Here is a 23,586-nt window from a genome sequence, read left to right on the forward strand (position 1 = left end):
AAAAACGGAGCTGGAGGAATCGGACTCCCTGACTTCAGACTATACTACAAAGCTACAGTAATCAAGACAACATGGTACTGGCACAAGAAAAGAAACACAGATCAATGGAACAAGATAGAAAGCCCAGAGATAAACCCATGCACCTATGGTCAACTAACCTATGACAAAGGAGGCAAGGATATACAATGGAGAAAAGACAGTCTCTTCAATAAGTGGTGCTGGGGAAACTGGACAGCTACATGTAAAAGAATGAAATTAGAACACTCCCTAACACCATGCACAAAAATAAACTCAAAATGGATTCGAGACCTAAATGTAAGACCGGATGCTATAAAACTCTTAGAGGAAAGCATAGGAAGAACACTCTTTGACATAAATCACAGCAAGATCTTTTTGGATCTCCCTCCTAGGGTAATGGAAATAAAAACAAAAATAAACAAATGGGACCTGATGAAACTTCAAAGCTTTTGCACAGCAAAGGAAACCATAAACAAGACGAATAAACAACCCTCAGAATGGGAGAAAATATTTGCAAATGAAGCAACGGACAAAGGATTAATCTCCAAAATATGTAAACAGCTCATGCAGCTCAATATTAAAACAACAAACACTCAATCCAAAATGGGCAGAAGACCTAAACAGACCTTTCTCCAAAGGAGACATACACATGGCCAAGAAGCACATGAAAAGCTGCTCATCACTAATTATTAGAGAAATGCAAATCAAAACTACAATGAGATATCACCTCACACCAGTTAGAATGCGCATTATCAGAAAATCTACAAACAACAAATGCTGGAGAGGGTGTGGAGAAAAGGGAGCCCTCTTGCACTGTTGGTGGGAATGTAAATTGATACAGCCACTATGGAGAACAGTATGGAGGGTCCTTAAAAAACTAAAACTAGTATTACCATATGATCCAGCAATCCCACTACTGGGCATATACCCAGAGAAAACCATAATTCAAAAAGACACATGCACCCCAATGTTCATTGCAGCACTGTTTACAATAGCCAGGTTATGGAATCAACCTAAATGCCCATCTACAGAGGAATGGATAAAGAAGATGTGGTACATATATACAATGGAATATTACTCAGCCATAAAAAGGAATGAAATTGGGTCATTTGTTGAGCCGTGGATGGATCTAGAGAGTGTCATACAGAGTGAAGTAAGTCAGAAAGAGAAAAACAAATACCGTTTATTAATGCATATATGTGGAACCTAGAAAAATGGTACAGATGAACCAGTTTGCAGGGCAGAAATTAGAGAACAAACGTATGGACACCAAAGGGGGAAAGCCGTGGGGGGGTGGGGGGGTGTGTGATAAATTGGGCGATTGGGATTGACACGTATACACTGGTGTGTATAAAACTGATGACTAATAAAACCTGCTGTATTAAAAAAATGTGCCTTTTTGATAAAATGTTTAAAATAAAAAAAGAAAAAATTGTCTTGTGTAAAGAAATACTTATTTGAAGTTCACAATTAACTTCAGTTTTAATTATTTTCCTTTTTAAAGTTCAAAATATATTTTTATATTGTTAATTTTAAAACAGTATGCATAGTATGATTATATTTCTCTTAATTTTTTTCTGAATATATCTAGCTATTCATTTACCCAACTGCACATATACAGAGCTATATTTGGAATCATGTTTAACAAATATCATAAAGTTGTTCTAGGGTATTGAGATTGTGGATAATTTGTAGCTGTTTTTTAGGTGATTTATTTATATTCTTCATATATATGTCATGTACATCTCTATTTTTAATAAGATTTATATTTTTAAAAAGCAAATAAAATTTATTGAAATTTAAAAAAAAAAAGAAATGAAATAGGGAAGCCAGAGACTGTGAGAAAACATGCTCATATTTTAACTCTTACCTTGAACTCATCTGAGATTTCAGACACAAAGGATGATATCTGCTTCATAAGCCTGTCCACACTGCTCTCACTTCCTGTTTTGAGGAGTGTAGTAATGGCCAGTGTAGCAATGCTTCTGTTTGAGTCTGTGATCAAGTTTTCTAAGTCCAGATTGCAGGCAGTAACAGCAGAGGGGTGCTTCATTGCCACCTGGCCAAAGGGCATGAAAAAAATTCAGCGAATTGCTATTGATAAAGACCAGAACTTTAAAAAATAAAAGAAGACGAAAATAGAAAATTTTTTTATATGGAATTTTATTTCCTTTATTTGTAACTTCTATTTGGGCCTCCCCTTATAATATGATCATCACCATTAATTATACAGTTGTGCAAAACCAGAATCAGGAATTTAAAAGTTTCCCTTTTTTTTTCACAACTCACACACACACTGTATTTTCTTTTTACAAGAGATAAATAAACTGACACCAAGCATTGTAAATGGATGACCACAACAAAAGCAACAATGATTGCAATTACCAAACACGAAACACACTCATACTATGTCATAATATTGACATTCAGTCCAGTAATCCTCCACTGTAACAGCTCTTTACTTTGCAGTGAAAATTGATTTGTATATTTTTTGCCTCTGAATCCTTGTGGGATTTTTTTTTAATTATTCAAACAGAAAGTCACAAAAATTATAATCATCCTCTTCAGTTCACTCAGTCCCATGTAATTTTTTTTTCATCTTGATCTTGTTAGCACTTTTATGAATTCATCAGTTTTCCGTTAGAGTTCTGAAAATGCTTATTCATTCAGTTCAGCAGTATAGTCAGTTACCAGAAACCTGTACTTGTCAGAGTCTTTTCCATGAATTCCTTGAAGATGAAACTCTTTTATAGGAACATGTTAGTGAAAGCATCAGAGTACACCCAGAACTGTCTGTAAATGACAAAAGACTTAAAAATGACCACGGTTGAGGCTTCCCTGGTGGCGCACTGGTTGAGAATCTGCCTGCTGATGCAGGGGACACGGGTTCGAGCCCTGGTCTGGGAAGATCCCACATGCCACGGAGCAACTAGGCCCGTGAGCCACAACTACCGATCCTGCGCGTCTGGAGCCTGTGCTCCGCAACAAGAGAGGCCGCAATAGTGAGAGGCCCACGTACCGCGATGAAGAGTGGCCCCTGCTTGCCACAACTAGAGAAAGCCCTCGCACAGAAATGAAGACACAACACAGCTAAAAATAAATAAATAAATATTTTTAAAATGACCACGGTTAAAGATTTGATGAAAGTTCATAACAATGCAATTGACAAGGAAATTTAGTTATTTCTGAGATACACATTTTAAAGTAATAACTAGAATTATGACTTATAACATTATACCAGAACATATAAGATTTTTAGAAATTTCATGTAATGTTTGAAACATTTATATTAACATATTTCCATATAAATAACCCAAAGAAAGTTTAGTATTACTTGTTTTTCTATTTGTTTATTTTTTTATACTGCAGGTTCTTATTAGTTATCAATTTTATACACATCAGTGTATACATGTCAATCCGAATCGCCCAATTCAGCACACCACCATCCCCACCCCACCGCAGTTCTCCCCCCTTGGTTTCCATGTTTGTTCTCTACATCTGTGTCTCAACTTCTACCCTGCAAACCAGATCATCTGTACCATTTTTCTAGGTTCCACATATATTCGTTAATATACAATATTTGTTTTTCTCTTTCTGACTTACTTCACTCTCTAGACAGTCTCTAGATCCATCCATGTCTCAACAAATGACTCAATTTTGTTCCTTTTTCTGGCTGAGTAATATTCCATTGTATATATGTACATCTTCTTTATCCATTCCTCTGTAGATGGGCATTTAGGTTGCTTCCATGCCTGGCTATTATAAATAGTGCTGCCATAAACATTGGGGCGCATGTGTCTTTTTGAATTATGGTTTTCTCTGGGTATATGCCCAGTAGTGGGATTGCTGGATCATATGGTAATTCTAGTTTTAGTTTTCTAAGGACCCTCCATACTGTTCTCCATAGTGGCTGTATCAATTTACATTCCCACCAACAGTGCAAGAGGGCTCCCTTTTCTCCACACCCTCTCCAGAATTTGTTGTTTGTAGATTTTCTGATGATGTGTGTTCTAACTGGTGTGAGGTGATCCCTCATTGTGGTTTTGATTTGCATTTCTCTAATAATTAGTGATGAGCAGCTTTTCATGTGCTTCTTGGCCATGTGTATGTCTCCTTTGGAGAAAGGTCTATTTAGGTCTTCTGCCCATTTTTGGATTGGGTTGTTTGTTTCTTTAATATTGAGCTGCATGAGCTGTTTATATATTTTGGAGATTAATCCTTTGTCCATTGATTCGTTTGTGAATATTTTCTCCCATTCTGAGGGTTGTCTTTTCGTCTTGTTTATGGTTTCCTTTGCTGTGCAAAAAGTTTTGAAGTTTCATTAGGTCCCATTTGATTATTTTTGTGCTTATTTCCATTACTCTAGGACGTGGATCAAAAAATATCTTGCTATGATTTATGTCAAAGAGTGTTCTTCCTATGTTTTCCTCTAAAGAGTTTTATAGTGTCCGATCTTACATTTAGGTCTCCAATCCATTTTTTTTTTTTTTTTTTTTTTGCAGCACACGGGCCTCTCACTGTTGTGGCCTCTCCCATTGTGGAGCACAGGCCCCGGATGTGCAGGCTCAGCAGCCATGGCTCACGGGCCCAGCCGCTCTGTGGCATGTGAGGTCCTCCCGGACCGGGGCATGAACCCATGTCCCCTGCAGCGGCCGGCAGACTCTCAACCACTGCACCACCAGGGAAGACCTCGAATCCATTTTGTGTTTATTTTTGTGTATGGTGTTAGGGAGTGTTCTAATTTCATTCTTTTACATGTAGCTGTGCAGTTTTCCCAGCACCACTTATTGAAGTGACTGTCGTTTCTCCATTGTATATCTTTGCCTCCTTTGTCATAGGTTAGTTGACCATAGGTGTGTGCGTTTATCTCTGGGCTTTCTATCTTGTTCCATTGATCTATGTTTCTTTTCTTGTGCCAGTACGATATTGTCTTGATTACTGTAGCTTCGTAGTATTGTCTGAAGTCAGGGAGTCTGATTCCTCTAGCTCTGTTGTTTTCCCTCACGACTGCTTTGGCTATTCAGGGTCTTTTGTGTCTCCACAAAATTTTAAGACTACTTTGTTCTAGTTACATAAAAAATGCCACTGGTAATTTGATAGGGATTGCATTGAATCTGTAGATTGGTTTGGGTAGTATAGTCATTTTCACAATATTGATTCTTCCAATCCAAGAACATGGTATATCTCACCATCTGTTGGTATCATCATTAATTTCTTTCATCAGTGGCTTATAGTTTTCTGCATACAGGTCTTCTGTCTCCCTAGGTAGGTTTATTCCTAAGTATTTTATTCTTTATGTTGCAATGGTAAATGGGACTGTTTCCTTAATTTCTCTTTCAGATTTTTCATCATTAGTGTATAGGAATGCAAGAGATTTCTGTGCATTAATTTTGTATCCTGCAACTTTACCAAATTCATTGATTAGCTCTAGTAGTTTTCTGGCGGCATTTTTAGGATTCTCTATGTATAGTATCATGTCATCTGCAAACAGTGACAGTTTTACTTCTTCTTTTCCGATTTGTATTCCTTTTATTTCTTTTTCTTCTCTGATTGCCGTGGCTAGGACTTCCAAAGCTATGTTGAATAACAGTGGTGAGAGTGGACATCCTTGTCTTGTTCCTGATCTTAGAGGAAATGCTTTCAGTGTTTCACCACTGAGAATGATGTTTGCTGTGGGTTTGTCATATATGGCCTTTATTATATTGAGGTAGGTTCCCTCTATGCCCTTTCTGGAGAGTTTTTATCATAAATGGGTGTTGAATTTTGGCAAAAGCTTTTTCTGCATCTATTGAGATGATCATATGGTTTTTATTCTTCAATTTGTTAATATGGTGTATCACACTGATTGATTTGCGTATATTTAAGAATTCTTGCATTCCTGGAATAAACCCCACTTGATCATGGTGTATGATCCTTTTAATGTGTTGTTGGATTCTGTTTGCTAATATTTTGTTGAGGATTTTTGCATCTATATTCATCAGTGATATTGGTCTATAGTTTTCTTTTTTTGCAGTATCTTTGTCTGGTTTTGGTATCAGGGTGATGGTGGCCTCCCAGAATGAGTTTGGGAGTGTTCCCTCCTCTGCAAGTTTTTGGAAGAGTTTGAGAAGGATGGGTGTTAGCTCTTCTCTAAATGTTTGATAGAATTCACCTGTGAAGCCATCTGGTCCAGGACTTTTGTTTGTTGGAAGATTTTTTTTTTTTTTTTTTTTTTGCAGTACGTGGGCCTCTCATTGTTGTGGCCTTTCCCGTTGCGGAGCACAGGCTCTGGACATGCAGGCTCAGCGGCCATGGCTCACAGCCCAGCTGCTCCGCGGCACGTGGGATCTTCCCGGACCGGGGCACGAACCCGTGTCCCCTACATCGGCAGGCGGACTCTTAACCACTGCGCCACCAGGGAAGCCATGTTGGAAGATTTTTAATCACAGTTTCAATTTCATTACTTGTGATTGGTCTTTTCATATTTTCTGTTTCTTCCTGGTTCAGTCTTGGAAGGTTATACCTTTCTAAGAATTTGTCCATTTCTTCCAGGTTGTCCATTTTATTGGCATAGAGTTGCTTGTAGTAGTCTCTTAGGATGCTTTGTGTTTCTGTGGTGTCTGTTGTAACTTCTCCTTTTTCATTTCTAATTTTATTGACTTCAGTCCTCTCCCTCTTTTTCTTGATGAGTCTGGCTAATGGTTTATCTATTTTGTTTATCTTCTCAAACAACCAGCTGTTAGTTTTATTGATCTTTGCTATTGTTTTCTTTGTTTCTACTTCATTTATTTCTGCTCTGATCTTTATGATTCCTTTCCTTCTGCGAACTTTGGGTTTTGTTTATTCTTCTTTCTCTCGTTCCTTTAGGTGTAAGGTTAGATTGCTTTTTTGAGATTTTTCTTGTTTCTTGAGGTAGGCTTGTGTAGCTATAAACTTCCCTCTTAGAACTGCTTTTGCTGCATCCCATAGGTTTTGGATCATCGTGTTTCCATTGTCATTTGTCTCTAGGTATTTTTTGATTTCCTCTGATTTCTTCAGTGATCTCTTGGTTATTTAGTAACGTATTGTTTAGCCTCTGTGTGTGTGTGTTTTTTACAATTTTTCCCCTGTAATTCATTTCTAATCTCATAGCGCTGTGGTCAGAAAAGATGCTTGATATGATTTCAATATTCTTAAATTTACTGAGGCTTGATTTGTGACCCAGGATGTGATCTATCCTGGAGAATGTTCTGTGTGCACTTGAGAAGAAAGTGTAATCTTGCTGTTTTTGGATGGAATGTCCTATAAATATCGATTAAATCTATCTGGTCTACTGTGTCACTTAAAGCTTATGTTTCCTTATTTATTTTCATTTTGGATGATCTGTCCATTAGTGTAAGTGAGGTGTGAAAGTCTCCCACTATTATTGTGTTAAGTGTTGATTTCTTCTTTTATAGCTGTTAGCAGTTGCCTTATGTATTGAGGTGCTCCTATGCTGGGTACATATATAATTGTTATATCTTCTTCTTGGATTGATCCCTTGATCATTGTGTTGTGTCCTTCCTTGTCTCTTATAACATTCTTATTTTAAAGTCTATTTCATCTGATATGAGTATTGCTACTCCAGCTTTCTTTTGATTTCCATTTGCATGGAATATCTTTTTCCATCCCCTCACTTTCAGTTTGTATGTGTCCCTAGGTCTGAAGTGGGTCTCTTGTAGACAGAGAGACTTGTTTCTGTATCCATTCAGCAAGCCTATGTCTTTTGGTTGGAGCATTTAATCCATTCACATTTATGGTAATTATTGATATGTATGTTCCTATGACCATTTTCTTAATTGTTTTGGGTTTGTTTTTGTAGGTCCTTTTCTTCTCTTGTGTTTCCCACTTAGAGAAGTTCCTTTAGCATTTGCTGTAGAGCTGGTTTGGTGGTGCTGAATTCTCTCAGCTTTTGCTTATCTGCAAACGTTTTAGTTTCTCCATCGAATCTGAATGAGATTCTTGCCAGGTATAGTAATCTTGGTTGTGGGTTCTTCCCTTTCATCACTTTAAGTATATCATGCCACTCCCTTCTGGCTTGTAGAGTTTCTGCTGAGAAATCAGCTGTTAACCTTATGGGAGTTCCCTTGTATGTTATTTGTCATTTTTCCCTTGCTGCTTTCAGTAATTTTTCTTTGTCTGTAATTTTTGCCAATTTGATTACTATGTGCCTCGGCGTGTTTCTCCTTGGGTTTATCCTATATGGCACTCTCTGTGCTTTCTGGACTTGGGTTAGGGAAGTTTTCAACTATTATCTCTTCAAATATTTTCTCTGGTCCTTTCTCTCTTCTCCTTCTGGGACCCCTATAATGCGAATGTTGTTGCGTTTAATGTTGTCCCAGAGGTCTCTTAGGCTGTCTTCATTTCTTTTCATTCTTTTTTCTTTATTCTGTTTTGCAGCAGTGAATTCCACCATTCTGTCTTCCAGGTCACTTATCCGTTCTTCTGCCTCAGTTATTCTGTTATTGACTCCTTCTTGTGTAGTTTTCATTTCAGTTATTGTATTGTTCATCTCTGTTTGTTTGTTCTTTAATTCTTCTAGGTCTTTGTTAAACATTTCTTGCATCTCCTCAATCTTTGCCTCCATTGTTTTTCTTAGGTCCTGGATCATCTTCACTATCATTACTCTGAGTTCTTTTTCTCGAAGGTTGCCTATCTCCACTTCATTCAGTTGTTTTTCTTGGGTTTTATCTTGTTCCTTCATCTGGTACATAGCCCTCTGCCTTTTCATCTTGTCTATCTTTCTGTGAATGTGGTTTTTTTCCACAGGCTGCAGGACTGTAGTTCTTCTTGCTTCTGCTCTCTGCCCTCTGGTGGATGAGGCTATCTAAGAGGCTTGATGGGAGGGACTGGGCAGAAATTTTAATTAAGGTAAATGGCTTTTTAAAATCTAAATGGGACAACATACACTAAAAGGCAATTGTTTCAAGATGAATGTTTGTAATAAATAAGATACAATATATCATTTGATAAATGATTAACTGCTAGTTACAGTATAGCACAGCACTTTATCTTCCTAGGTTTCTATAACCTTTATAACAATATCATAGTCTGTCTTTTATTACAGTTGGCCTGTTCGTCCTTATAGTACATGTGTTCATGGTTATCTATTCTACTAGATTTTAGAGTATCTGAGAGTAGGACCTAGAATGATAAACACTACTCGAAGACACTTAAATGTAATATCTTACCACTTATAAAACACTTCTGTATTTAAGCAAGCAAACTGCAACCAAACTGGATTGCTCACGGTCACTAAAACATGTCTGTCATTGTCCTGCTTCTTTGCTTTTGCTGATGATGTTTGCCTCTCTGCCTAATCCAATATTGGTATAGAATCCTTTACCCATAATGCTAAAATTTTGAGAACTCAGCAAAGTATTGCCATCAGAATTCACTTAACAGCAAAAAATGACCCAAACTAATGTAAAACTAAGTCTTAATTTATTTCATGTAGTGAGGATAGTCGTATGTATAAAGCAGAAATATTAACATGTCTAATGTGTCTAACTGCTCTAGGCCCAAAGGGGTTAGTATTAATATAAGAGATGGCACCATATTACCTCTCTAAAATTCTCAAAATACTGATTTCTGAGATACATCTGGTCCCAAGATTATAGATGATGGAATGTGGACTGATATCAACTCTTCAAAATACAATTCATATTGTTCTATAAAGCCTCCTTCCATGGCTGCTCTAAATTTCTCTCCTCCAGTTGTTAATACAATTAATTTAGTCGACCACATATTACACTAGACCATTATTCTACAACATTAAACTTTCATTTAAAATTTTTAGGGACTTCCCTGGTGGCACAATGGTTGGGACTTCGCACTCCCAATGCAGGGGGTCTAGGTTCGATCCCTGGTCAGGGAACTAGATCCCACATGCATGCCACAACTAAGAGTTCACATGCCACAACTAGGAAGCCAGTGAGCCGCAACTAAGGAGCTGGTAAGCCACAACTAAGAAGCCTGCCTGGCGCAACTGAGACCCAGCACAGCCACATAAATATTTTAAAACATAAATAAATAAAATAAAACTTTTATAGTTATTTAATTCATTCTGTGTTTCTGCACTCTATCCTCTAGATTTATGCTGTCCAATATGGTAGTCAACGACCATATGTGACTACTAAGCCTTTGAAATGTGGTTATTCCAAACAGAGGTATGCTGTAAATACAAAATATACACCAGATATCAAAGACTTAGTATGAAAAACAGAAGGTAAAATATATCTCTAATAATTTTATACTGATCACGTTGATAAATTTTATAAATGTTAGGGTAAATAAAACATATGTTTAAAATTAATCTCATCATAAAGAATTTAATGTGGTTACAATAAAATTTAAAATTGCATATGTGACTCACATAGTATTTCTATTGGATAGTGTCGCTATAGACCAACACTGTCCAAGAGAACTTTCTGCAATGATAGAAATATTCTATATCTGCAGTGTCTAATATGATAGTCACTAACTACATGTGGCTATTGAGCACATGAATAATAGTATAAATGGCCATATCTAAAGCTGCAAATACAAGTGAGGTGCTACAGAAGTGAAGCCCATAAATCATATCTACTAACCTTGGACAGAAAGCCAAATGCTTCGTATTTAATGTTTCTCAATTGAACACTGATACAAGTCAATAGTTAGCAAAGGAACACCTACCTTGTTCAAGGTCCTCACAGCTGCATATCTCAAAGCTGGCTTAGGAGAACTACAGAAAAGCTGAAGAACTAGGAAAGAAAAAAGGTCACTGTGAACATAGCTCATTTCAATGTATAGCATGTTTCTGAAAATACAGTACATGAAGAATCACATTCAAAATACGCATAAGGAAATTAGATGACAGCATCAAAAATTCACATGGGGCTTCCCTGGTGGTGCAGTGGTTGAGAGTCCACCTGCTGATGCAGGGGACGCGGGTTCATGCCCCGGTCTGGGAGGATCCCACATGCCGCGGAGCGGCTGGGCCCGTGAGCCATGGCCGCTGAGCATGCATGTCCGGAGCCTGTGCTCCGCAACGGGAGAGGCCACAACAGTGAGAGGCCCGCGTACCGCAAAAAAAAAAGAAAAGAAAAAGAAATTCACATGAAAAATACATCATCAAAAATAGAAAAAGTACTTTTTGTTGAGCTATAAAAACTTTAAATATAGGAAACAAAGTTTATTTTTTTTCCTAAAAAAGTTAATATACCCATTAATATCTGAATTTAAAGAGCAGGAATATTTATGGTTGTAAGAATAAATGGGTTTTTTAAACATGGAAAACTGAAGGCATTAAAGTTACTTGTTTTCTAAGTAAAAACTTAAATTTTTTAATATGGGGAAATGATAACTTCAGAAAAAGAAATACAGTCACCCCTCCATATCTGCAGGGGACTGGACCCCGGACCTTCCAGGACCCCTAGCAGATACCAAAATCTGGGGATGCTAAAGACCCTTATATAAAATGGTGTAGCACAATCAGCCCCTGGTATCTGCAGGTTCCACATCCAAGGATTCAACGAGCTGTGAATCGATTGGGTTGAATTGGTGGGATGTGGAACCCAAGGATATGGAGGTACAATTGTAACTAAAAAACAGCTAAAATAAACCATTTATGTATCAAAATGTAAAAACTATATATACAGAGCTAAGGTTCAAAAATACCTATTCTGTAGACCTATGGAGCTTAAAACAAAAACACAAGAAAATAAACAAAAGCCAGTTATCAAATATACAACTAACCTGAAACAGCAGGTGCCAACTCCCTTGCAGTACAGTTAGGAAGATGGATGATAGCTGAAGCAGCTTCATAAATAACCATTTCATGTTTATTTCGCAAGCAGCTCTCAATGAAATCGAAGACTGGACTTTCATGGCTGACAATAAATATACACAGGCCATAATTAGATATCATAAAGAACAGAGGCAAGGGTGCATAGTGGCTAAAAGCACAGACAGGGGGACTTCCCTGGTGGCACAGTGGTTAAGACTCCATGCTCCCAATGCAGGGGGCCTGGGTTCAATCCCTGGTCAGGGAATTAGATCCCACATACATGCCATAACTGAGAGTTCATATGCTACCACTAAGGAGCCTGTGTGCTGCAACTAAGGAGCCAGTGAGCCGCAACTAACAAGCCCACAAGCTGCAACTAACAAGCCCGCGAGCCGCAATTAAGACCTGGTGCGACCAAATAAATAAATATTTTTTCTTTTAAAAAAAGCAAAGACAGAATGAGGAGAACTTTTGGAATTATGAATGAAGGACCTCTGAAAATACACTCCTCCATAAAAGCAATGAGAATACTGGTGTAAATTTTCAAAATCAACTTTTTCAGCACTCTAGAAGTTAGCTAAAGCATTGCAACAATCCTAGGAACATTTATTCAAGAGGAACAGCTGAATCTTCATAAGAACAGTAAGCTTTCTGGTATTTTAACTTGCTCTATTTCATACCCTCTTCCCAGCTTCATGGTAGCCTTGGAAACCAGGGCCTCAGAACCACACTAGCTATGAAAGCCAGCAGCCTAGTAGCCACTGAAGGAGGCAGATGAATTTGGAGCACCATCAAAAGCCCTGTTCCCAGAGCACTGTCACTACTTGACCTGAATGATGCTCCTTAAAAAAGCCCCATTCATGAAGCTAATTTTTTGGCCACACTACGCAGCCTGTGGGATCTCAGTTCCCCAACCAGGGGTCAAGCCCATGCACTCTGCAGTGGAAGCGTGAAGTCCAAACCACTGGACCACCAGGGAATTCCCCGAAGCTAATTTTTATTTCATCTAACTCTGAGGACATTCAGTGAGGAAAGCCCTATCCCCAGGAGGTTTGTCTCCCAAAAAACAGCGGCAATTGCTTAACACTGCAGTTGCCACAGGTACTGATTCTAGTTGGCGCAAACAAGAGTCTGGCCAAAAAAACTTAAAAAGAAAATCTAAGAAATGAGATGCCCATAAGGGGCTTTAATTTCTGACATATTCCTGGGGATCTAGAAGGCTGTGCAAATACCCAGGAAAGAGCTTACAGAGCTCTAGCCTCTCACCCATGCTTGACTTTGAGTTTCTGCACAATTAGGAAGGGAAGACTAAGGCACAGTTATGCATACCCCAACACACAAAATGCCCACTGAAAAAAAGATGGGAGACATGTTGGTCAAAAGCATTTAAGAAAATCTGTCAAATCATTACCCGAAGACTCAGCTAACCAAGCAGACTTCAGTAGCCACACATGACAAAGAATAAGGACTGCAGAATTAGTCCAGGAAAGTCACTAAACAAACAACAACAACAAACAGCAACAAAAACAAACTCTGAGAATGGAAAAGGGGGAAATAAGATTGTCAGTTACCACAGTATATTAAATATCCAGTTTTTGACAAAAAGCTATGACACACAAAGAAATAGTGAGGTATGGCCCATATATAGTGAAAAAAAGCAGTCAATAGAAATTATTCTTGAGGGAGCCCAGATGTTGGATTTACTAGGCAAAGCCTTTAAGTCAACTAATATAAATATGTTCAAAGAAGCAAAAGAAACCATATCTAAAGAATTAAAAGGAATTAAAAAGTTAAAGGCATGACAATCATGCCTCACCGAAGAGAGAGTATCAATAAAGAGGAAAAAATTAGTTGTTTTTTTTTTTAAAGGAACCAAATAGAAACTCTGGATTTGGAAAGTGCATAACTAGAATAAATATTTCAAATCTGCTCAGATAAAAAAACAAGTACCTACAATATGCTGCCTACAAGAGACTCACTTTAGGGCAAAAGTCACACATAGATTGAAAGTGAGGGGATGGAAAAAGATACTTCATGCAAATGGAAACAATAAGAAAGCAGGAGTAGCGATATTCATATCAGACAAAACAGACTTTAAAACAAAGTCCAAAAAGAAAGATAAAGAAGGACACTATATAACGATAAAGGGATTAATACAAGAAGAGGACATTACACTTGTTAATGTATATATGCACCCAATGTAGGAACACCTAAATATACAAAATAAATACTAACAGACATAAAGGGAGAAATTGACAGGAATACAATAATAGTAGGAGACTTTAATACCCCAGTGACATCAATGGACAGATCTTTCAGACAGAAAATCAATAAGGCAAGAGAGATCCTAAATGACACAACAGAACAGATGTACTTAATTGGTATCTACAGGACACTTCATCTGAAGAAAACAAAAACAAAAAACAAACAAAATACACATTCTTTTCAAGTGCTCATGGAACATTCTCTAGGATAGACCACACACGAGGACACAAAACAAGCCTCAATGAATTTAAGAAGAAATTATTTCAAGCATCTTTTCTGACCACAACAGTATCAAACTAGAAATCAACCACAGAAAGAAAAATGGGAAAAAAAATCACACGGAGACTAAACAACATCTTACTAAAAAACCAATGAGTCAACAATGAAATCAAAGAGGAAATCAGAAAATACCTCGAGACAAACGACAATGAAAACACAACCTTACAAAATCTATGCGATGCAGCAGAAGTAGTTCAAAGAGGGAAATTCAGAGCGATACAGGCCTTTCTTGAGCAACAAGTAAAATCTCAAGCAAATAACCTAACCTACCACCTAAAAGAATTAGAAAAAAGAAAAATAAACAAAAGCCAAAGTCATTAGAAGGAAGGAAATAATAAAGATCAGAGAGGAAATAAATAAAGTAGAGATCAAAACAATAGAAAAGCTCGATAAAACCAAGAGCTGGTTTTTTTGAAAGGATAAACAAAATCGACAAACCTCTAGCCAGGCTAACAAGAAGAAAAGAGAGAAGACCCAAATAAACAAAATAAGAAATGAGAAATAACAACCAATACTGCAGAAATACAAAAAGTCATAAGAAAATACTATGAACAGTTATAAACCAACAAATTGAACAACCGAGAAGAAACAGATAAGGTTTTAGAAACATAGCCAGAATTGAATCAAGAAGAAACATAAGTTGAACAGACCAATCACTAGAAGTGAACTAGAATCTGTAATAAAAAACAAACAAAAAAACTAAAAAAACTCCCCACAAACAAAATCCAGGACCAGATGGCTTAACTGGGGAATTCAACCAAACATACAAAGAGGAACGTATACCTATCCTTCTCAAATTATTCCAAAAGATTTAAGAGGAGGAAACACTCCCAAAGTCAGTTTATGCAGCCACCATCACCCTGATACCAAAAACAAAGACACTACCAAAAAAAGAAAATTACTGGCCAATATCTTTGACAAATAGAGATGCAAAAATCCTCAACAAAATTTAAGCAAGCCAACTCCAACAACACATATAAAGGATCATACACCATGATCAAGTTGGATTCTTACCAGGGTCACAAAGATGGTTCAACATATGCAAATCAATCAATGTGATATACCACATCAACAAAAGAAACGACAAAAACCACATGATCATCTCAATAGATGTAGAAAAAGCATGTGATAAAATTCAACATCCATTCACGATGAAAATGCTCACTGAAGTGGGTATAGGGGGAATACATCTCAACATAATAAAAACCATTTATGACAAACCCAGAGCCAACACAATACTCAACAGTGAAAAGCTGAAAGCCTTCCCACTAAATTCTGGAACAAGACAAGGGTGCCCACTCTTACCACTGCTATTCAACATATTTTTGCAAGTCCTAGCCTCAGCAACCAGACAAGAAAAAGAAATAAAAGGTATCCAAATTGGAAGGGAAGAGGTAAAATTGTCATTATATGCAGATGACACAATACTCTATACAGAAAACCCTAAAGACTCCACACAAAAACTATTAGAACTAATAAATGAATTCAGCAAGGTAGCAGGGTACAAGATTAATATACAGAAATCTGCTGCATTTCTTTACAGTAACAATGAAATATCAGAAAGTAAAAAAAAAAAAAAAAAAGTTTAAAATCGCACTAAACACACACAAACACACACAAAAACACAGGAATAAACCTAACCAAGGAGGTGAAAGACCTATATGCTGATAACTCTAAAACACTGATAAAGGAAACTGAAGATGATTCACAGAAATGAAAAGATATCCCATGCTCTTGGATCGGAGGAATTAATATTATTAAAATGGCCATACTACTGAAAGCAATCTACAGATTTAATGCTATATCTATCAAATTACCCATGACATTTTTCACAGAACTAGAACAAATAATCCTAAAATTTATATGGAATCACAGAAGGCCCTGAATTGGCAAAGCAATTCGGAGGAAAAAGAACAAAGCTGGAGGTATAACTCTCCCAGACTTCAGACAATACTACAAAGCTACACTAATCAAAACACTGTGGTATTGGCACAAAAGCAGACATACAGATCAATGGAACAGAATAGAGAGCCCAGAAACAAACCCATACAATTAATCTTCAGCAAAGGAGGCAAGAATATACGATGGAGAAAACACAGTGCCTTCAGCAAATGGTGTTGGGAAAGCTGGACAGCTATTTGTAAATCAATGAAATTAGAACACTCCTTCACATCATATACAAAAATAAACTCAAAATGCTTTAAAGACACATATAGGATGTGACACCGTAAAATTCCTAGAAGACAGGCAAAACATTCTCTGACATAAATAGTAGCAATATTTTCTTAGACCAGTCTCCCAAGGCAATAGAAAAAAAACCAAAAATAAACAAATGGGACCTAATCAAACTTAAAAGCTTCTGCATAGCAAAGGAAACCATCAACGAAATGAAAATACAACCTACAGAATGTGAGAAAATATTTGCAAACAATGTGACTGACAAGGGGTTAATTTCCAAAATATAAAAACAGCTCATAAAACTCAATATCAAACAAACAAACAACCCAATCAAAAAATGAGCAGATGACATAGACATTTTTCCAAAGAAGATATTCAGATGGCCAACATGCATATGAAAAGATGGTCAATATCACTAATTAAATGCAAATCAAAACCACAAGGAGGTGTCACTTTACACCAGTCAGAATGGCTATCATCAAAAAGTCTATAAATAGGGCTTCCCTGGTGGCGCAGTGGTTCACAGTCCGCCTGCCAATGCAGGGGACACGGGTTCATGCCCAGGTCCGGGAAGACCCCACATGCCGCAGAGCAGCTGGGCCCGTGAGCCATGGCGGCTGAGCCTGCGCGTCCGGAGCCTGTGCTCCGCAACGGGAGAGGCCACAACAGTGAGAGGCCTGTGTACCGCAAAAAAAAAAAAAAAAGTCTATAAATAATAAATGCTGGAGAGGGTGTGGAGAAAAAGGAACCCTCCTACACTGTTGGTGGGAATGTAAACTGGTGCAACCAGTAAGTAGGGAAAACAGTATGGAGTTTCCTTAAAAAACTAAAAGTAGAGCTACCAAAGGATCCAGCAATCCTATTCTTGGGCATATAACCAGAAAAGACAAAAACTCTAATTCGAAAAGATACATGCACCCCAATGTTCATAGCAGCATTATTTACAACAGCCAAGACATGGAAGCAACCTAAGTATCCGTCAACAGATGAATGGATAAAGAAGAGGTAATATGCATATATATATAATACATACACACACACACACACACACACACACACACACAAATTACTCAGCCATAAAAAAGAATGAATCACTTTGCTGTACACCTGAAACACAGTATTGTAAATCAACTGTACTTCAATTTTTAAAAAACTGAGAGAGTTCAGAAACAACTTTTAAAAAATTCAAATCTGCAATTCAACAGCTGATTTGCACTGACAGTAGAAAAAGCCAGAAAACTTGAGGATAGGTTAAACTGAGATAATCTAGCTGAGGAAAATAAAGAATGAAGGGAAAAAAAAAAACGGAGCCTTGGAGACCTATGGAATATGACTAAGTGTACCAACATTTTCATGATAGGAGTCCCAGAAGGAAAGGAGAGAGACAAAGGGACAAAAGGAATATCCTGATAAATAATGACCAAAGACTACCAAAATTTGTTAAAAATATTAATCTACACACTTGAGAAGCTCAACAAATCCCAAGTTGGAAAAATAAAAAAAGATCCACATATAAACACACCATAATCAAAGTGCTGAAAGCCTAAGACAAAGAGAAAATCTTGACAGAAGCAAGATAAAAGCTACTCATCACATTGTACAGGGGAGCAACAATACAATTAGTGTCTTTTCACCTGAAACAATGAAATAGAGAATGCCATATTCAAAGTGTTGAAATAAAAAGATAAAAATTCTCTATCCAGCAGAACTATGTTCCAAAAATGAAGGCTAATAAAAGGACGTTCCCAGATAAGCAGTGACTGAGACAATGTATTGCTAACATACCTGATTTATAAAAAATACTAAACGAAGTCTGTTAAACGGAAAGACTGACTCCAGTGACATGAATAATCAATGAGAAATAAAGAGCACCAGAAATGGTAAATATGAGTTAATATAAATTATTCTACAAATAATTTTTTTCATTTCCCTTAACTAATTAAAGGACATAAAATTGTATAAAAATAATTATAACACTGCATTATTGGATAATGCTCATATATGTAACATACATGACAATAATAGCAAACAGGAGCAGGGAGAGAACAGAACTATACTGGAGCAAAGATTCTATATTTTACTAAAATTAAATTAGTCTTAATCTGAAGTAAATCATGGTAAATTAAAATGCATATTCTAATCCCCAGAGAAACAACTTTTTTTTTTTCTTTTTTTGCGGTACGCGGGCCTCTCACTGCTGTGGCCTCTCCTGTTGCAGAGCACAGGCTCTGGACGTGCAGGCCCAGCGGCCGTGACCCACGGGCCTAGCCACTCCGCGGCATGTGGGATCCTCCCGGACCGGGGCACGAACCCGCGTCCCCTGCATCAGCAGGCAGACCCCCAACCACTGCGCCACCAGGGAAGCCCGAGAAACAACTTTTTAAACAGTAAAAATATTGACAGAGAAATTAAAATGATTCAATGAAAATTTTATTTAACACAAAAGAAGGCAGTCAAAGAGGAAGAGAGGAACAAAAAAGACACTTCTATAGAAAAAACAGCAAAATGGTGAAGGTAAATACAACCATGTCAATAATTATATTAAATGTGAAAGGTCTAAACACCCCAACCAAAAGATAAGAGATTGCCAGACAAGATAAAAAAGCAAGATCAAACTATGTGCCGTCTACAAGAGATACTCATTAGATTCAAAGATACAAATGAGATGAAAGTAAAATGATGGGAAAAGATATGCCATGCAAACTAATCATAAGAGATCAGGAGTGGCTATATTAATATCAGACAGAGAATTTAAGACAAAATATTACAAGAAACAAAAAGAGACATAATGAGAAGCTGCTCAATACATCAGGATGATATAACAATGATAAACATATACACACTTAACAACAGAGCCTCAAAATATATGAAGCAAAACTTAACACTAGGGCTTCCCTGGTGGCGCAGTGGTTGGGAGTCTGCTGCCAGTGCAGGGGGCGCAGGTTTGTGCCCCGGTCCGGGAGGATCCCATGTGCCGCGGGGCGGCTGGGCCCATGAGCCATGGCCGCTGGGCTGCGCATCTAGAGCCTGTGCTCCGCGACAGGAGGGGCCACAGCAGTGAGAGGCCCGCGTACCGCAAAAAACAAAAACAAAAACAAAACAAAAGAAAAAACTAACACTAAAGGAGAAATAGATCTTTTAACAATAAGAGCTGGAGATGTCTATACCTACCCAATAGCTGATAGAACAACTAGACAAAATCATCAAGGATATAGAGGACCTGAACAATTTAATTCCTCAACTCAACCTAGAACATTCAACCCAGTGACTATAAAATACATTCTTTTCAAGTGCACATGCACAGTTCTCAAAGATAGATTAAATGCCAGTCATAAAGTAAGTCTCAATACATTTAAAAGGATAGAAATCACCAAAGCATATTCCCCAACCACGACTGAAGTAAATTATAAATTAGCAACAGAAAATAAAGGAAATCCCCAATATTTGGAAATTAAACAACTTATTTCTAAGTAACCCATGTATCCAGAATAAATCAAATGGAAAACGAGAAAAAATCTGAAACAGAATGACAACAACAACACAGTAAATCAAAATTTATGAGATGTAGCCAAAACAATGCTTGGAGGGAAATTTACAGCTCTAACCACCTATACCAGAAAAGAAGAAAGGTCTCAAATCAGTAACCTAAGTATCCACAATAAAGAAATTAGAAAAAGAAGAGTAAACCAAGTCCACAGCAAGAAGAAAGTAAATAAAGATCGGAGAAAAGATCGATGGACTAGAATGCAGAAAAATAACAGTGAAAAAAAAATGAGCGAAACACAAAGCTAGTTCTTTGAAAAAATTCAACAAAATTGACAAACCTTTAGCTAGACTAAACAAGGGGAAAAAAAAAGCGAAGAATACAAATTACCAAAATCAGGAATGAAGTAAAGGACAACACTACTGACCCTAAAGGAATTTAAATGATTATAAGAGAATATTATAAACAACTATATGCCAACAAATTAGATAACTTAGATGAAATGGCAAAATCCCCAGAAATACCAAACTACCAAACCTGACTTACAAAGAAATATAGAATCTAAACAGACCTATGAGTTAGTTACTTAAAACCTTCCCTCAAGAGCTTCCCTGGTGGCGCAGTGGTTGAGAGTCTGCCTGCCGATGCAGGGAACACGGGTTTGTGCCCCGGTCCGGGAGGATCCCACGTGCCGCGGGGCGGCTGGGCCCATGAGCCATGGCCACTGAGCCTGCACATCCAGAGCCTGTGCTCCACAACTGGAGAGGCCACAGCAGTGAGAGGCCCGCGTACCGCAAAAAAACCCAAAAACTTCCCTCAAAAAAAGCAAAGGTCACAACAGCTTCATTGGTTAATTCTATCAAATATTTAAAGAAATAATACCAATCCTTCACAAACTCTTTTATAACATAAATGAGGGTACACTACCTCCCAGCTAATGATGTGATGCCATTATTACCTGGATAACAAAGCCTGACAAATTCTCAGAAAACAACAGACCAATATCCCTCCTGACATAGACATACGAACTCCTTAACAAAATATCAGCAACCTGAATCCACCAATACATAAAAAGAAATATATATCATGATCAAGTAGCATTTTTCCCAAGAATGCAAACAAAATTGATTTAACATCAGAAAATCATGAGGACCTTCAAAATGGCAGAGGAGTAAGACGCGGAGATCACCTTCCTCCCCACAAATACATCAAAAATACATCTACATTTGTAACAACTCCTACTGAACACTGGCAGAAGACCTCAGACTTCCCAAAAGGGAACAGAAGCCCTCAGGCGACCTAAACGCAGAGGGAGGGCCATATCCAAAGCTGAACCCCAGGAGCTGTGTGAACAAAGAAGGGGAAATTTCTCCTAGAAGCCTCAGGAGCAATAAACTTGATGTACCCTGCATCTGTGGAAAACCTGAATAGACAACGAATTATACCAAAATTGAGGTGGTGGACTTTGGGAGCAACTGTAGAATGGGGTTTGCTTTCGGCATCTAATTTGTTTCTGATTTTATGTTTATCTTAGTTTAGTATTTAGAGCTTATAATCATTGGTAGATTTGTTTACTGATTTGGTTGCTCTCTTCCTTTTATATATATATTATATATTTTTTCCTTTTCCTCTCTTTGTGAGTGTGTATGTGTGTATGCTTCTTTGTGTGATTTTGTCTGTATACCTTTGCTTTAACCATTTGTCCTAGGGTTCTGTCTGTCCACTTTTTTTTTTTTAGCATAGTTTTTACTGCTTGTTATCATTGGTGGATTTGTTTATTGGTTTGGTTGCTCTCCTTAATTACTTTTTTATTTTTAATAATTTTTTATTTTAATAACTTTATTTTATTTTTTCTTTCTTTCTTTTTCTTTTTCCCTTTTCTTCTGAGCTGTGTGGCTGACAGGGTCTTGGTGCTCTGGCCGGGTGTCAGGCCTGAGCCTCTTACGTGGGAGAGCCAAGTTCAGGACATTGGACCACCAGAGACCTCCCGGCCCCACGTAATATCAAACAGCAAAAGCTCTCCCAGAGATCTCCATCTCAACGCTAAGACCCAGCTCCACTCAACGACCAGCAAGCTACAGGTCTGGACACCCCATACCAAACAACTAGCAAGGCAGAAACACAACCCCACCCATTAGCAGAGAGGCTGCCTAAAATCATAATAAGTTCACAGACACCCCAAAACACACCACCAGACGTGATACTGCCCACCAGAAAGACAAGATCCAGCCTCATCCACCAGAACACAGGCACCAGTCCCCTCCACCAGGAAGCCTACACAACCCACTGTACCCACCTTACACACTGGGGGCAGACACCGAAAACAACGGGAACAACGAATCTGCAGCCTGGGAAAAAGGAGATTCCAAGCGCAGTAAGTTAAGCAAAATGAGAAGACAGAGAAACACACAGCATATGAAGGAGTAAGGTAAAAACCCACCAGACCAAACAAATGAAGAGGAAATAGGCAGTCTACCTGAAAAATAATTCAGAGTAATGATAGTAAAATGATCCAAAATCTTGGAAATAGAATGGAGAAAATACAAGAAAAGTTTAACAAGGACCTGGAAGAACTAAAGAGCAAACAAACAATGATGAACAACACAATAAATGAAATTTAAGATTCTCTAGAAGGAATCAATAGCAGAATAACTGAGGCAGAAGAATGGATAAGTGACCTGGAATATAAAATAGTGGTAATTACTACCACAGAGCAGAAATAAAGAAACAAGAACGAAAAGAATTGGGGACAGTCTCAGAGGCCTCTGGGACAACATTAAATGCACCAACATTCAAATTATAGAGGTCCCAGAAGAAGAAGAGAAAAAGAAACAGAGTGGGAAGATATTTGAAGAGATTATAGTTGAAAACTTCCCTAATATGGGAAAGGAAATAGTCAATCAAGTCCAAGCACAAAGAGTCCCATACAGAATAAATCCAAGGAGAAACACGCCAAGACACGTATTAATCAAACTATCAAAAATTAAATACAAAGAAAAAATATTAAAAGAGAAAATCAACAAATAACATACAAGGGAATCCCCATAAGGTTAACAGCTGATTTCTCAGCAGAAACTCTGCAAGCCAGAAGGGTGTGGTAGGACATACTTAAAGTGATGAAAAGGAAAAACCTACAACCAAGATTACTCTATCCAGCAAGGATCTGATTCAGATTCGATGGAGAAATTAAAACCTTTACAGCCAAGCAAAAGCCAAGATAATTCAGCACCACCAAACCAGGTTTACGACAAATGCTAAAGGAACTTCTCTAGGCAGGAAACACAAAACAAGGAAAAGACCTACAATAACAAACCCCAAACAATTAAGAAAATGGTAATAGCAACATACATATCGATAATTACCTTAAAGTTAAATGGATTAAATGCTCCAACCAAAAGACATAGACTGGCTGAATGGATCCAAAAACAAGACCTGTATATTTGCTGTCTACAAGAAACCCACTTCAGACCTAAGGACACATACAGAATGGAAGTGCGGGAATGGAAAAAGAAATTCCATGCAAATGGAAATCAAAAGAAAGCTGGAGTAGCAATTCTTGTATCAGACAAAATAGACTTTAAAATAAAGAGTATTA

At 37.6% G+C, this 23,586-nt stretch overlaps 1 protein-coding gene across 2 annotated transcripts in view; it reads right to left on the reverse strand.

Annotated features, from left to right (window-relative positions):
* Positions 1-23,586, reverse strand: part of COPG2 (coatomer protein complex subunit gamma 2) — a 114,032-nt gene that overhangs the window by 39,063 nt on the left and 51,383 nt on the right. For both annotated transcript variants that reach the window (XM_029233277.1, XM_029233276.1), the window contains exons 10-12: positions 11,755-11,888; positions 10,693-10,760; positions 1,889-2,077 (exon numbers count right to left, since the gene is read on the reverse strand). In XM_029233277.1, coding sequence (XP_029089110.1) covers positions 1,889-2,077; positions 10,693-10,760; positions 11,755-11,888 — 391 coding nt within the window. The remainder of the gene's footprint in view (positions 1-1,888; positions 2,078-10,692; positions 10,761-11,754; positions 11,889-23,586) is intronic.

Source organism: Monodon monoceros, unplaced genomic scaffold, assembly GCF_005190385.1.
Source record: "Monodon monoceros isolate NGI ecotype Baffin Bay Population unplaced genomic scaffold, NGI_Narwhal_1 Super_Scaffold_2, whole genome shotgun sequence".
In the NCBI taxonomy this organism is placed as follows: domain Eukaryota; kingdom Metazoa; phylum Chordata; class Mammalia; order Artiodactyla; family Monodontidae; genus Monodon; species Monodon monoceros.